The following is a 16183-nucleotide window of genomic DNA, read 5'->3' as shown; positions in this document are numbered from 1 at the left end:
AACAGGTCAAGGTCAACCGGTGGTGTTCACAGATGAACTGTATCCACACAAGTCCCCACTGTCCTCTTTCGGGATGTGGTTTTCATGGAGAAACCTGACCCCCTGCCCAGCCCGAAGTTTCCCAGGGCATCAGATCCTCCAACACCCTAGCTTTTGAATCCTATTTGAACATGAGGATATAGTCACAGTCAAATACTCTTTCCTCGGATGCTTTCTTTTAGTCTAACTTCCGAAATGATAACCAGACCCTGCTCTCATCCCCTTCCGTGCAGCGCTGTGCTGGCTCCTCATGAGCAAGCCTCACAGCCAGGTATGGTCATGCTCATCTTCCAGCGGAGAGGCTGGAGGCTCAGAGAAGTACAGTGACTTGCCCAAGGCTCATCAGCAAGTAAGTGGGAGAGCCAGGAGGAGAACCCAGGTCTAAAGCTTTAGGGCCTGCAGTCTTCACCTCTTTCCTGGCCCTAGGTAACCGCAGTTATCTAAAGTAGTAGCATTTCTGCCCCTGCAAGAAAAGCTGCCATCTAGTCAGCATCGCATCTCAGAGTAGCTGGCCTCTTAGCCTCGGGGAGTCAGGACACATGGCCAGAAAGCCCCCCAAGAGTTTGCATTTCTAGTCTGTGCTTGTGGGGAAGCAAGAATGTGGGTCTTTACTTTCTGGCCAGGTAGCCACGACACATGGCCTGGAAAGCCATGATGACATCAGTGATTTTCAAGTCTCGCTCCTCTTCCAGGTGGGCCAGGACCCCGGTTCGGAAGAAGATTTTGCTCTGCCCAATCCTGTACAAGTTGGGGTCAAGCTCGAGGGCTTTGATCTGCAGAAGGAAGGAAGATGAGAGTCCCCGTTTTCCGCTGTGCCACTTGGCTGGGGAGGGTCGAGGGGTGGTGTGTTTCAGTTGGGCCCCAGCTGCAGCAGCTCCTGGCAGAAGGCCCAGAGGCTGGGGGGGCTGCAGCTTGATGTCTCGGGAGGGGCTGGCTCACCATGAGAATGCAGGCTTGCTTCCCATCCATGAAGCCTTTGGGGATGGCATTCGCGGCCAGGATCTCATAGCTGGAGACACAGGCAAGGAAGGAGTAATCCACTGAGCGCCTCTCCAGCTTCTGTCCTCCACCCAGCCTTGCTCACCCACTGCCCCACCTGTAACTGCCCCCACCAGGCTCACCGTTGGCGGAACTCCTGGAAGACGATCCTGTTGGGGAAGCCCTGACGGCAGATGCGGATGCCTTCTAACACCCCGTTGCACCGCAGCTGCTCCAGCACCAGGAAGGCATCGAGCTTGCCGGACTGCAAAGGTAGAATGGGCAGCAGACCATGGGGACCGGGACATGGAAGCAGTGGGTCCTGACTCTCAGGCCTGGGTGACCCACCTCGCCAGGCCACTGGGGATTTACAGAGGCACCAAGTAAGGTTTCAGGTGCCATCTCTCTTCTACTTGGTGGCACTAGCATCACCTGGCTTGAAACTGGGGCTTCTGCCTTATCACCTCCCTCTCTCTCATTTTCTGTCCATCACCAGCCTCTATTTCTGAGGCTCCCAACCCACGACTTCTCTCCTCTGCCATCACCACTGCCATGCACTCACCATTGCCTTCTGCCCAGGGAGCTACCAGCCTCCCACTGGGTCATCCCACCCCTGTCCTGGCACTCCCCCAATTGGTTTCTAAAATAATAAATCTGATTGTGACCTACCCCTGCCTTTTAAAGCAGTGGATCCTCTAGAAAAACAGACAAGTTCTGGCCCACCCACAAGGAGCACCATGATCTAACCCCTAGCTCACACCATCACATGTCAACATGAAGCAAACAGCCTCTTTTTTTCTTACCTGGATCCAACATTTCCCATTGCCACACTCTGGTCGGTCCTTCTGCCTTGAATGCCCTCCCCACCCTACCTTCTGCTTCACCAAACTGATGTCTACTTATTCCTTTTTCTTTGTCTTGTTTTGATGCCTACTTAATGTTTCTAACAAGACTTCTCTGAGTCCTCAGGCTGGAGTGGAAGGTCGAGCTCTTCAGCGTTCCCATAATTTACCATATTACAACCTGGTTACTAGCTTGAGTGTCTACAGGAGCCTTTCCACTGGCCCTCTCACAAGTCCAGCGCTGCTGACATCTCAGGCTGGGTGATTCCCTGCTGTCCTGGCCACTGTGGGGTGGTTAGCACCTCCCTGCTCTCCATGCACTGGGTGCCAGCAGCAGACCCTCCAAAAACATCTCAAGATGTAGCCAAAGCTCCCTTGGAGGTCACAATGGCTGAGCACCTCTGCACTAGTTTGTGAGAAACCTGCAGGCAAGGACTACAATTTATTCAGATTTGTAGCCCCAGCATCTGGCCCAGCAGAGCTCCGTAAATACTGACTGGTCTTAGGAACAGAGTAACTTGATACCTTGGGCAGCAACTCCCTCCCTCCCTTGCCTTCTTGTGCCTCCAGGGTGGGGAACGGGCACCACGTTCAGATAACCCTCCTTCCAGGTCAGACTGAGTCCTCGGGGTGGGTGGGGGATCAAGCTTTCCTCCTGCCCCGCTGCCCTGGTCTGCCTTCCCCTCCCCAGCAGCCCCCTTAAGCTCTACCCAGAGGGGACACTGATGACCCAAGCTGCCGGGCAGGCCCTCACCCTCTTCTCGTGGTTGGGGATGATGCAGCGCACGAAGTTGGGCGTGGTGTTGCGCAGCGTGGTCATCAGCTTCCCCAGCTGCTCCTTGTACAGCTGGCCCACCGTGCGGAACATGCCCTTCTTGGTCTTGGAGGCGCTGGGCAGCGAGCTCTCTGTCATCTTGGCCATCTGGTCCAGCCCCACGATGCGGTCCACTAGGGGCACATGCAAAGCAGGCTCAGCCTCTGCCCACACCCCCACAATAGGCAAGAGGGCCAGGGTGGTGTCATGGGTCCCCAGTATCACTTGGGTAGGCACTGTCCCCCCTTCTTTTTCTTGGCCAGGCAATGACGTCCCTCCAGGTAAGGATCAGCGGTGGGGCCACTTTCCAGTGTTATCTATTTGGGACATGCCCAAGCTCCTGAGTGACAAAAAGGACCAACTGTCTCTGGGGGGTCGCAGAGACTGGGCAGTACATTCTGTTCTTGCCACTCCCTTGGCCCAGCACCATTTTGTGCCTCAATTTCTCCTTCTACAAAATGGGTATAATAATAGCTTCTGCCTCCAAGGGCAAGAATAAGCAAATAAGTCTTGTTAAGTGAAGTGCTTACCTCCCTGCCTGTCTTCAGCCCTTCACTGGCCAACAAATATTGTTGAGAAGCTAGCAGAGGTAAGACAGAGGTAAGGCTTCGGACTCTAGATGTAGAGGGTGGGTAAGAGGGGGAGCTCTAATTCACCATGCCTTGCTGCTACTCCCTGTCAATACCTGAGCCCTGACTCAGGAGCATCTCCCTGGGGACCAGATGGAGGTGGAGGGACCCGGAGGTCACCCCTCCAGAAGTGGCTGAATGTGTCACTAAGATATCGCCAGCACCTGCGAGCACTGTCCTCTGGGTAACACCCACAGCCAGCACCCCCACCCCAGAGTAGACGTGGGAATCAGCAGCAGCTGGAAGGAGGTGGAAGACTCTGGGTGCTCAGTCCTGTGGCTGGGGGGTGCTTACCGTCCTTCCACAGGTCAGCCACAAACTTATCCGAGGAGGCGTTGAGGAGGGACGTCACGTTGTCGTTCAGCGGGTCCATGTTCTTGGTCAGCCAGGCACTGGCGTTGTAGTCCACCTGCCAAGGGCCACCCCATCAGTCAGACGCTTCTGCTCCACTCACTGACCAAGGGCAGGGCCCGAGTCCTCCCGTTTCCCTCCAGATCTTCTGAGGTCGCAGAGGAAATGACGTAGTGGTCGCCATGATGGGGACCCACAGACACCACCAGAGAGGAAGGATCGGGTTGTGAAGGGCGCTGCACACAGTATGGCATCAGCAGCCATTGCTGGGGAGCCCTGACTCTGTTCCCTGCCTGGTCACCACAGTCAGGATAAGTTAGAGAGGCTGATGCAGGCAAGGCTTTGCCCTACACAGATGCTTCTGCACATCACAGACAGGACAAGCTGGGGGTACAGCAGGTGGGTTCTGCCATTCCCGAGTTGCTCCTACTCTGAGCATCCCGCCCACGTCCCCCAAGACAGAGGGGGCCCTGGGGATGGCGGCTGGTACCTTCCCGGCATAGTGGATAATAGAGAACTCGGTTTTGTCCTTGAGCTGCTTGGGCTTCTGAAATTTGGGGTGGTTGCCTTGCTCCGAGCACAGCTTCTCCACGAAAGACTTGTCCGTGGCTTTGGGGAACCAGCACTCCTCGTCCAGCAGGGCCAGCACACCTGGGGGGTTGTTCTGTGGGAGACAAGTGGGGCCTGGTCACAGCCGGGGGCACCCGAGTCTGAAGCTGGCCGGGAGAAGCTGGCCACACAAACACATGCAGAGGCAGCCCTCGCCCTAGTACTGTGCCTGCCTACATAGAAAGATGGGTTCATGCCCTCCGCTCTCCCTGCAGAACTAGCCTTCAGTTACCCGAAGTCCAGGGGCCCGGCCTTGGGAATGCAGGGCGGCCATCCACAGACCGTATCTTGGCTGCTGCCCCCTAGTGGGCAACACACAACATCACAAAGATGTCACGTTAGGAAAGGAATTCCTCGTTTTACATTTAAATTCAACTCAGGGTTCCTCTTAGGAAAGTGCTTCCCTGTGGCTGAGACAGTGTAAACCAAGCTGTCAGGAGCACTGCCAAATGTGCGCTCGCTCTGCGGGAATGGTCTTCCCTTTTTTGGCTTGAATGAGAGAAGTGTTTCTTGATTGCTCCGTCCACAACAGGCCTCCCGAAATCATTCTCCACAGGGGCCTTTTCCAGAATTTTAGTTGCTTTGTCTGTCTAGTTTCATTACCTGCTCCTCCAGGCAGGGACTATGTCCGTCTTGCTCACGGTTGCAACCCTAGCCCCTAAGAGGGCCCAGCACGCAGTAGGTACTCACTCAAAAGTGATTGCTTGTGCACCTACTATGTGTGTGGTTCTAGGAGTTTGGGATCCGTCAGTGAGCATAACAAGGATTCCCACCTTTGGGAATGAGTGGCTGAGAGAGAAGGAAAGGGAAGGAATGAAGAAGAAAGGAGAAGGAGGAGGGAGGGAACAGAGAAAGGAGGGCGTGCCGGGTCCACGTGGCGGCTGCGGAGGCCACGCACGCACACGAGTGAGACGTGGACTCTCACCGGCCGCTCGATCAGCTCGATGCAGGGCTGCAGGTCCAGCCCGAAGTCAATGAAGTTCCACTCAATGCCCTCGCGCTGGTACTCCTCCTGCTCCAGGATGAACATGGTGTGGTTGAAGAGCTGCTGCAGCTTCTCGTTGGTGTAGTTGATGCACAGCTGCTCGAAGGAGTTCACCTGCGCACAGGAAGGGCGGCCAGTAAGAGCGCGGTCGGGGCCCAGAGAAGGAGCTCTTTGGCCTGATGCCTTTTTTTCCAGCCTGTTCTTCCATCTCAGCACCCACAGAGGACAGAGGCTCCAACAAGGCCCCCCCCCCAGAGTCCACAGGGTCAGCCATTCTCATGCCGCATGACCAAAAATACATTTTTAAAGGTTACTAATCTCCTTCACCTGCACAATGGTTTAGAGAGAGAATTGTCACGTAAGGTAATTGAGCATCTCCATTTGACAGATGTGGAAACTGAGGCTCAGAATGGGAGTAATTCCACAGGAGATGTTTTGGAACGCCTGCCCATCGCAACACCTGCCCTGCCACTGAGAACTGCCCTCTGACTCTTGGGGCAGGAGCCAGGGGCCATGTCTATGCTTCATGAAGTACTGAAGGCCCTGAGAGCAGGGCTGGGTTTGAGGCGAGCACACAGCCCAGCTCAGGTGAGTGAAGGCCCATGGGATGCAACTCCAGGAGTTTGGTTGGAACTGATGAAAACAGCTAGACCTAGTTGGAACTTCCAGGGTTGCTGAGAAGCAATCTAGGGCTGCGGCCATCTTGCCACCATGAGGGGGTGAGCCCACTTGAGAGAGAAGCCATTGTGGAGGAAGGTTGAGGACAGAGAGGGCAGATCAGATCCCGCCTGTTGGATCCACCTGTACCCCTGGTGTCTCAGTTCCACAAGCCAAGACATTCGCTATTGGATTTCTGTCTCTTACACCCTTTAGGATCTAACCTTAACTAGATGGCCCCTACCCCTAGTAGCCATCTGCTTGCCTTTCTCCCAAATAAAGATTTCTCCGAAGGGAGGCTTGACTCCAGAGAACCAAAACCAGGGCTGTTGTGATCTGCCAGGCTGTACCTCAAAGATCTCAAATCCAGCAATGTCCAGGATCCCCAGGAATGAAGCTCCTTGCCGGTGGGTCTTATCCAGGGCTTTGTTCACACGGCCAAGAATCCATCGGAAAAGGCGCTCGTAAGTGGCCTTGGCCAGAGCCTCTATGGCGAAGTCGGCCTGCAGTGGGCGCAAGGGGGCGAGGTTATTTCCAAGGGCTATGTTTTCGCAGGAGACTGGCCGTTGGTTCAGATTTTTATTTTCTCCCTTACCTACAGTCAGTCTTTTAAAAAAAACCAAAAAGGGAAGTTGTATCATATCTACAACCAGTAGAAAAGTAGCAGTAGGGATAAGTGGTCAGACCTAAGGGAATGCCCATTTGTGATAAATGAACACTTTCTGGAGGGTCTTGGAACAGAATGGAGCCCGTTCCATCCCAGGGATCATCTGGAGGTGGTCAGTCCTGCTTCTAGAAAGCACATACTATCACTTGCAAAGAAAAATCTCTTTGTTCCCCTTTATCTACAACTGAGAGAGCAGGCTAAGGTGATGGATGAGGGGCTTTGGTGTTCTCATCCAGTGTTTCATCTTCAAAACCTCACCTGGGACTTGGAATATTCTAGTATTGGGTAGATGATGGATAAAGATATGGCTGGCTGGCTGGCTGGCTGGCTGGCTGGAGGAATGGATGGATGGATAAAAGATGGATGAGTAGATGGATAAATAGGTGAATGGATGAATATAAGAATGGGCGGGTGGATGCATAGATGCATGGGTGAATGGATGGATGGAGAGATGAAGGTGCACAGATGAATTGATGGATGGGTGGACAGATGGATGATCTGATGGATGGACAGAAGAATACAGCAAGAAGGATGTATGCTTGAATGGACAGATGGATGAATGGGTGGATAGATGAAGATGAACAGAAGATTCTGCAGGAAAAGGCAGAGTAATGGGAAGCACATCGTTACCTGTTCCTTTGTCTGAGCTTTCTGTACCACATCCCGCCCGACTTTGATACGTGGGGTTAGAATGGCTCTGGTGAAATCCGTCACATTAATTCCCGCAAGGTGGCAGACTTTCTGAGCGGCTGGATGGAGAAAAAGGCATATTAATTAAGTGTATCACGAAAGAGAAGTCTTGGGGAGGAAGCCCCCTGACATGAGAAATTTGTAGTCTGCAGATTGGTTTTGCTTGAGGAGACAGAGCACAATGGCTGTGGACACAGCGGGATAGAGTCCTGAGAACTGGGGCATTAGTGACCTCACCCCTAAAGTTTTGCTAAGAGGTGCTGGCAGGAGTGGGATGGAAGGATGAGCCAACTGGGGCTTTAGGGTCAGAGAGTTTTCTGTTCAAATCCTTGCCCCCTAGCTGATGCCTTCAATGTGCTTTTGGAAAACCTATTCAACTTCCTGGATTCTTGCTTTTCTCAGCTTGTAAGACAAGTTCAGCTACTTAGAACCTATGCGGTTGTCGATGGGGTTAAATAAGGTCAGGAACATAGAGTCTGCCGGGTATTAACCATTCCATAATCATTTGTTTCACTCTGCCAAGAGGTTTTTGCAGCACCATTTGTAGTGGCAAAATAATGGGAAAAAATGTCCACTATTATGGGAGCAAATCAATATAGAATAGTATTTTTGTCAAGTGAAATCCCAAATAGCAGTTAAAGGAATGAGCTCGCAAGTTAAACTTGAATTTCAGATAAAGAAAGAACAACTTTTTAGTATAAGGATGTCCCGTATATTGCATAGGACATACTTACCCTAAAAAGTGTTCGCTGTTGATCTGAAATGCTAATTTACTGGGCACCGTGTAGTTGACCTAGTGTCTCCATCTACCGGGGAACTTGAGATCTGTTTCCCAGCAAGCCACGAGGTGCCATAAGAAATGGAGATTTTTCTGTCCTGCCCCCACTGTATCCCAGCCCAGGCACTCAGTATGTGCTCAAAAAATATTAAACAAGAAGGGGGGGGCGGGATTTAGGAAAGATGCCCCCAAAGGATCCTGTCTGGTCAAAAATAATTCATTCTCCTCCCTCCACCCCACCTGATTCAAGTACTTCCCAGCACAGGATCCACAGCAGTGAAAAGTTTGTAAGAGGAGGGGAGTCTGATAACAACCCAGCTTAGCGCTTGCTAATTATTGCCAGACACGCTCATCCAGAAAAATAACCCAATACCTATAGTGACCCTCCCTCCCATCACCCCAAGTCATCACTGCCAGGGGGAAGGGGGTGGGTACCTGTGTTATCTGGCATGGACGCCTGGTCTGTGTTTCTTTCCTTCTTGAAGACAATGTTTCCAAGCTGCAGGACGGACGACACCACCTTCAGTATAGCTGAGGTGAGGAGAAGGGCAGATTGAGTCAAAGCCAAGGTCTCTGGAGGTCTGGAGTGTGGGAGTCATGGGGGTTCCCAGCCAGCCTTTCCCTTAAAGAGACTCAGTCCTGAGCTTTACAGAGAAAGTCATGCTACCCTAATTCTCTGCTAATGGGAGAAAGCCCGACCTGGCAGTGGGGGAAACAGAATATTTTCAGATGGTTGCTAACACTCTTGGACTACCAGGGGATGCTGTGGCAGACCACAGCCTGCGGTCCATACCCGGCCTGCTGCTTGCAGTTGTAAATAAAGTTTTATCAGAAATCACAGTCCTCAGCCCCTCACAGGTTGCCTGCAGCTGCTTGCATCCTACACTTGCATCCTGCAGGTGAATGGGCTCAAGGAGCTGCACAGCTTGCAGTGGCTCAAGTGCTTACTATCCAGCCCTATGCAGAAAACCCTGCCAACCTCTTCATATGAATGATTTACAATGAATGATTTACAACTGCAAACAACACAATGGCTGTATCGCATCAACAAAAATGCTGGGCAAAAGATGCCAGAGTGCAAACAAGAACACGCCATGTAAGCCCATTTTTAGAAAGCTCAAGAACGGGAGAAACTATGTTGTGAGAAGTACAGATAATGGTTATCTTTGATTTGGGGGAACTTTAGTGGGGCTGGGGGGGTGTGTGTGGGAGGGGTTGCTGCTGGTTTTCTCTAGATTAAAATGGGTGATAGTTGCAGAGGTGTGTCTTGTCTGTAAAACACCATCTAACTACACTTACAATTTTTTAAATGTAAATTATGTCAACAGAAGGTATTTTTTGAAAATCCAAACCTGTACTTCTTACCATATTCTGGCTGAGCAAGACCCCTGTATTAGAGTAAAGGAGAAGGAAATTTTTCTCACTTGTCCAGTTGTCTCCGGACAAAGTAATTTGTTTCCAGACCCCTGGATCCTTTCTCACCTTCAGCCCCTTTGGGAAGGGTTGGCACTGCCATACCATGCCCACAGGCACTGGGCACCTTAAAGCTGATTCTACCTGGTGCCATCTGCTCTGTTACTCCCCTAACCTTTTTTTTTTTTTTTTAAGATTTATTTATTTATTTATACAAGCACTGGGTTCAGTCAGATGCATGGGAGGATGAGAGAATTCACCAGAGCCAGAGCGGGGAACAGAACAGGCAGACTGACGAAATACACTGCTGAGGGGAGCAGTGGGCGTGGCAGAAGAGGTCTGCGCGCCAAGTGTGACCCTTGCCTGGCAGCTGGGGATCGAACCCGCACTGCAGAGGCTGAGGGCAGCTTCGCAACCCAGCACTCAACTGCTGCACCACCGGGGAGGCCCCCCTAACCTTTCTTTAAAATCACATCTCTTTCCTTCAATTCACTTTCAGAGGAAACTTTATCTTAAGAGAAAAGTCAGTTTCCCTTGCCATAAATAGAGGGCGACAGTAAAAACAAATACAAGGAGAACAGTAATATCACATCCTAGCAATGTGGTCTCAGCTCCACCAGCAACCGTTGTTCTGGGACAATTCCCTTCACACCTCTATGCCTCAGTTTCCTCACCTGCCAATTGGGGACAACAACAGTCACTTCACAGGGTTGTTGTGATATTAATACATACAAAGCACTTAGCTTCTTGCTTTGTCAGCTGATACCTTTAAGCAAATCAGAAGCATTTCTGGGGAAGTCAAGGTTATTCTAAAGCAATTTAAATGACTCCCTCGTTTTCTTTCCTAAGGTCAAAGAGTAATAAATTCTTTACCAATACATATTTTTAGTTTGTTGCAGTTTTCTGTTCTTTAAATAAAACTGAACACCGTGTTATGGTTAAATGGAGGAGGATTTTGGAAACGCCTGGCTCATAGCAAGTGCTTAATCATTCATTGTTGTTGTTGTTTTATTCCTGAAGCAAAATGGATGTGTGTTCCAAATACAATGCACCGCTCTTGAAGAGCCCAAATCATTTGGAAAGGGGTCCTGTTAGCCTGCTGTGGGGCCCCAGCCAAAACCCACAAACACTGTCCATTTGTCAACTGATCCATGGAAGGTTCTCTTTCTGGGCCCCAGGTCATCTTGGGAGGCACTGTCCCTCCCTGCCCACTGCATTTAAGCCTTTGTGCTATTCTGGGGCTCTGAGGGGGGGGGGGTGTGCGTGTGAAGGGAGGGAAATTTTCCATGATCTTGTTCTGGTTTCTCAAAAGAAATTAACCTTGAACACTGGGGCACATCTAATGTGGAAAAGTATTTCATGGAGCACAGTGTAGAAACCAAGAATATCTCCTTGAGTCTATCCTGTTCTCAGGACTGAACGTGTGTCTTGGTCATGGTTGATGACATAGTCCTCACTGGTCTACGCCAGGACTTCTCCAAGAAGAGCCAGCTAACCCACTGCCTCAGTCAATGCCCCTCACCTCTCCTCTGCCCTCCTATTCTTGAGAAGGCCGGCCAGCTCTATCTCCAGCTCCAAGAATGGAACAGAGGCTATGACACACACTACCCAGAGTTTTCCTCAGCCTTGGCAACAGTGAACAGCAAGCATATCAATGTGGACCGAGCACCAAGAGTCCATTTAGAGACTCCAGCAGGGAATCCACTCTGCTTTTTTTCTGCTGGATGTAAACCCAAAGATGTAAGGGCTAGAGCTGCAGCAGCCATTTTGCTGCCAAGAAACTTCCTAAAGACAATCCTGTTTAGGGTCTCCCTGGTGATGCGGGGGTTAAAGTCTCAGCACCATCAAGCAATTGCCAGCCACTGCAGCATGAGTTTGACCCCCCGGCCAGGGAGCTGACCCACATGGCGCAGCAGACCTCTCCTGTCTCACCTGCTGCTCCCCTCAGCAGTGTATTTCAGTGGATCTGCCTGTTCTGCTCCCCACTCTGCCTATGGTGAATCCTCTCACCCCCTGTTCCTCTGGCCTATACCCCAGTTCTTGTATGCATACATAAGTAAAATACATTTAAAAAAAAAAAAAAAGACAATCCTGTTGAGAAGCCACATTCCAGAGATGTCTTTGAGCCTGAAACCAGTCTCCCTGAACCTTCAGCTCTATGAGTGAATCATTTTCCTTTTCACATAAGCTAATTTGGGTCACTTTCCACTGCAAGAACCCCAAGTGATGCAGCAACTTTTCAAAAACACCAGTAAACCCTTAAAGGAATGTTCCTTTCCTTCTTCTCTCTCTCTCTGTTTCTGAGGAGGTAGGAATTCAAAGAACAGAAATCTGTCCTGACCAGAGATGAGTCCCTAACTGGTTCCAGTGCACCAAGAACACGCATCCAGTCCTCTTTCCTGGCCCTGGACTCACGGTGACACTCACCCAGCTGTTCCTCTTCATTGAAGCCCATGATCCCCATGGCCTCCAGGGTCTCCTGGAACATCTCGTCGTCCTGGGCAGCCGGGATGGGCACGTAGCCATTGGAGAGGAAGGTGTAGTTGCTGAAGCCCTCCAAAAGCAAGTCGTCTAGAAAGAGAGGAAGAGGGTGGTCAGAAAGACACAATTCTGCTTTGAGCAGGAGACAGCAACGTGGTTGAGGGTCTGGCGCCATCACAACTTCTCCCCCTTCCCTAAGACTCAGTTAAAAACCTTCCTTCTGCTTCATTGCATAGAAGCCATCACCAGCCATCACTGGCCTCATCCAGTGGCCCGAGTTGTGCACCGCTCCAGGGTGCCAGGCAGCTGAAAACCAGCCTGTGCCTCATTTCCTAAGTCATGACCTCAGATGTGGGTTTGTATTTACCTGGAGGAAAGGACACCTTTATCTCAATTGCCCAAAGGCACCTGATTTCAGGAACAAACCCATTTGAAAAGTTGGATCCATCTTCATGCATCCATTTATCAAAATCTATATGATACGCACATGAATCTTAAAAATCAGTTACTAATAAAGGGTTTATAATAAAAACACCATTCTCTGTCACATCCCTTCTCCAAGTCTTACCTGCCCTACAATCACTGCTTTTATCTCTCATATCTGTTTCTCCTGGTAGTTACCACTATCTCTAAATATAATAGGCTTATAGTATATAATATTATGTTCATATATCACTTATAAATAGGCTTCTTTTGGTATGTCAAAATTAGATGTTGTCAATTACCTTCCTGCTGTGGTGAATAAAGATTTAGCTCATTTCACCACCCTCCCTGTCCTCCAACTAGTTCTAGTTCAATCAATAGATAAAGCTTATGTCAGGGGCCAACACATCTGCTGGTGTAAATAAAGATTTATTGGAACATGGTCCCTCATGTTTCCGTCGGTTGTCTATGGCTGATCTCACATTACAGAGGCAGATTTGAGCAGTTGCAACAGAAACCATATGGTCCTCCAAGCCTAAAATACGTACCATCTGGCACTTTAGCAAAAATACTTGCCAATTTCTTGTTTATATTATTGTATCTATTAACTATTGTGTTCTGTCAGGATGTATTCAGGGGTGCCTTATGGCTACACAGTCCCCCTATTTCCCTGAAATTTATACTTCCCTTTTTCGTGTACTATTTGCTTTTATGACACTCTCCAACACATCACAAATCCTGTTCCAGAACAAGTTTTAATTAGACTGGATTTGATGATAGCTGTAGGGAAAAGTCAGTAAAATAGTTTTCTTTTTAAACAAAGTTCTTGGATGGGTCAGGTCATTTGGAAGTTACTTGAAAGACTTGAGGCTAAATGGACTCCAAAGCATCAGTTACTTCAAACCTTTGGATTAATCGAGAGATCTAGTTAAAGTCACAAGGCTGTGATTCTTGGCCAAAACGTCATTATCCAGCTGGTGGATAAGTTACGGACATTGCACTCGCTCTGAAAGCCTAACCTCTTCCAAGATCCATCATCGAGAATGCAACTGGTCCCTAGGAATTTTGGCTGTTAGCCTTCTCCTTGCCCAGTTTATGGAAGATTCAAGGCAAACATGAAGCCAAAACCCAAGTCACCAAAATACTGACTTTGCTGACAAAGAGAAGAAGGGATGGAAACATTTCTCCCTGGGCCACCCAGAGTGTTCCTCACTGTAGCTGATGATTTGCCTGCTTGCTGGTAAGTCAGCATTGTCCTCTTTATCCAAAATTGCACTACCTCTTACCAGTAGGGCATAATAAATGAGGACATAATAAATCTCTCCCCCTAGTGGGGGGAGTGACCCCCCCATCAACTCAAAGATACCTGCACATTCCTATTTTCTTAGCCAAAATAAATAATCCTGAGCCACAAAACTGATGGGAAGCAAAGTTTATATTGATCTCATAACATTTTGGACTGAAACATATTGTGAGAATATAGACCATATCTGGTGTCTATATTCCCTGCCATATATCCTTTTTCAGTTACAGGATTTGTATATTCTTTTAAGAACTGGATTACTTCATGTCTAGACTGTAAAATTTCTGAAATCTGTATACAGTAGAAGGCATTTCTGTGAAATCTTGTTTCCCTACAACAGAGGTCAGCAAATGACAGCAGGCTGCCTATTCTTATAAATGAAGTGTTGCTGTAACACAGCTGCCCCTTGGCTGTTTCTGCAGGACAGAGGCAGAGCTGGGTGGTTGAGGCAGAAACAGCACAACCTGGAGATTCACTCTCTGGACCTTTACATGCATGCGTGTCGACCTCTGCCCTACAAATGCCACTCCAGAGTCAATTTCAAATGTGTAATGTGTAATGAACTTGCTTAGTTGCGCTGTCCCTCAAATTCCCTGCACACCTGGAATACATCTTACTTGCCTATACTTGCAAGTTTTACAAACTGGCAAACATGGCAGTTGTCTTCCTCCCTTTCTTGAAGGTGCCACTTGTGTCTAATTGGACTTGGTATCTTCTGACCTGGTTGGACTTGATGAATTAGCTGATGCCCAAGGGCGGAAGCCTACTATGCACACAGTAGGTACCCAGTACACAAGAATGATAGCAGAAGGGCCTCTCTGGTGGCTTAAAGGGTTAAGTCTCAGAGCCACCACACCTCATGGCCTCAGTTTGACCCCCGACAGGAAGCTGACCCACATGGCTCAGCAGACCTCTCCCCTCAGCGGTGTATTTCAGTCAATCTGCCTGTTCTGCTCCCCACTCTGTCTCTGGTGAATCCTCTCACCACCCCCCCCCCAACACCTCTGGCCTATACCTCAGTTCTTCTACACAAAAATAAATAAAATATCTCATAATCAAAGAAAAAATGACAACAGCAGCCACAAGCACTCACTGGAAGGAGACGAGGAATTATGCATTTGGTGGCCAAATTCTGGATTCTTGCCCTGAAATCTTGGGCAAAGTCAGTATCTATCTAATAGCGAATCAGGAAAGCTTATATCATAATAAAGGCAGGGCTGAAGGCTCCCAACACACATCCTTGCTGGTCACTTACTTTTCATCTTCTCCTTGGCCCCAGCAATCATGTAGTAAAAGATGTGGAAGGTCCGCTCATCTCTGGCTTGGCGAATGGCTCTGGACTTTTCTAACAAATCTGGTTTGGGAGGAGTTCAGAATTCCAGGTACTCCACAGGTAACCCCCTTGCAGGGAACTAGCCTCCCTCCCCCATCCCTGTCACATCAGCAGTTGGGGGTGAAACTCTGGGGCCAGGAAAGGCTGCGTGGAGACAGCTGAGAGCCTTGGAGCTGGAGCCAAGTGTCCACGATTGATTCCCACATTTGACCTTCCAGTCCTGGCTCAGGGGCCCCACTGGCCGTGGGTGGCAGGAGCCAGGCCCACAGAGAAGGAGGGGAACAGAGGGGAAAGGAAAGGCACAGAAAGACAGGAGTCAAAGGACCTCAGGATCAAAGACTGAGGCTGGCGGCTTGGTGCTGAGTGTTTCCCCTACCACCACCACCTCTCGTCTTCCGTAGCGTGAGCTGCTTAGACATTAGAGTGAAAACCATTACTCCCACTACAACTTCTTGATCCCCGTGCTGAGTGTTTGACATGTGTTATTTCATTTCAGCCTCATGACATCGAGGAAGAACATGCAAATTTTATTTGCATTCTCAAAAATGGAAACTGATGCTCAGGAAGGGAAGTCACCCCAAGAGCACAGTTAGGAAGTGGCAAAGCCAAGTGTCTGTTGGTTAAAACACCGAGGTAAGGGGCTGGGCTTCACAGTGCTGGGAACCCATGCTGGCCCAAGGAGTGATCTTGACCCAGCCAATTCACCTGGGGAAACCGTCAACAGGTCCCCCTAGTTAAAGAGGGTTATTCTCCCGTGGGGGGCATAGAAGCTGGGGGTGTCGGGGATGGCAGAGAGAGCACGTAGGCAGTTGGGCTGCTGCACCAGGTGGATTTCCTCCACCTGTGGGTCCCGGTCAATAAGCAGATGTCACAGGACCGGGCATTCACGTGCCCAGCTACTTAGCAGCCCTGTGCTCCAGGCGCCCTGGAAGCTGCTAGCAGCTGCCTGAGCCACAGGAGCCCATGTCCAGCCTGGACAGCAGTGTCCTCAGCATCTGTCCCATCACCTGGAAACCCAGCTTGCTGCCCCACCCCCAGGGCTCGACATGCAGCATCTCATTTCAGCCAGCATCTCCCAGGAAGATGTTACACGCTAAGGATACATGTGTCGATGTTGGCTCCCACGATATAGCCGGTGACGTCGAAGTTGATGCGGATGAACTTGCCCTGCCAACAGGAAAACACTGCTCA

At 49.9% G+C, this 16183-nt stretch overlaps 1 protein-coding gene across 1 annotated transcript in view; it reads right to left on the bottom strand.

The window, feature by feature from the left end:
- MYH11 (myosin heavy chain 11) overlaps window positions 1-16183 on the bottom strand; it is an 86426-nt gene that overhangs the window by 25162 nt on the left and 45081 nt on the right. The window contains exons 7-19 of the mRNA XM_037507553.2: window positions 16096-16159; window positions 14915-15013; window positions 11880-12023; window positions 8475-8570; window positions 7202-7320; window positions 6255-6407; window positions 5188-5361; window positions 4144-4317; window positions 3597-3711; window positions 2614-2807; window positions 1161-1282; window positions 979-1048; window positions 652-812 (exon numbers count right to left, since the gene is read on the bottom strand). Coding sequence (XP_037363450.1) covers window positions 652-812; window positions 979-1048; window positions 1161-1282; window positions 2614-2807; window positions 3597-3711; window positions 4144-4317; window positions 5188-5361; window positions 6255-6407; window positions 7202-7320; window positions 8475-8570; window positions 11880-12023; window positions 14915-15013; window positions 16096-16159 — 1685 coding nt within the window. The remainder of the gene's footprint in view (window positions 1-651; window positions 813-978; window positions 1049-1160; window positions 1283-2613; window positions 2808-3596; window positions 3712-4143; window positions 4318-5187; window positions 5362-6254; window positions 6408-7201; window positions 7321-8474; window positions 8571-11879; window positions 12024-14914; window positions 15014-16095; window positions 16160-16183) is intronic.

This window comes from Talpa occidentalis, unplaced genomic scaffold (genome assembly GCF_014898055.3).
Source record: "Talpa occidentalis isolate TD23 unplaced genomic scaffold, MPIMG_talOcc4v2.1 talOcc4.12, whole genome shotgun sequence".
NCBI classification, from domain to species: Eukaryota; Metazoa; Chordata; class Mammalia; order Eulipotyphla; family Talpidae; genus Talpa; species Talpa occidentalis.
This window is presented reverse-complemented; position numbering and strand designations above follow the sequence as displayed.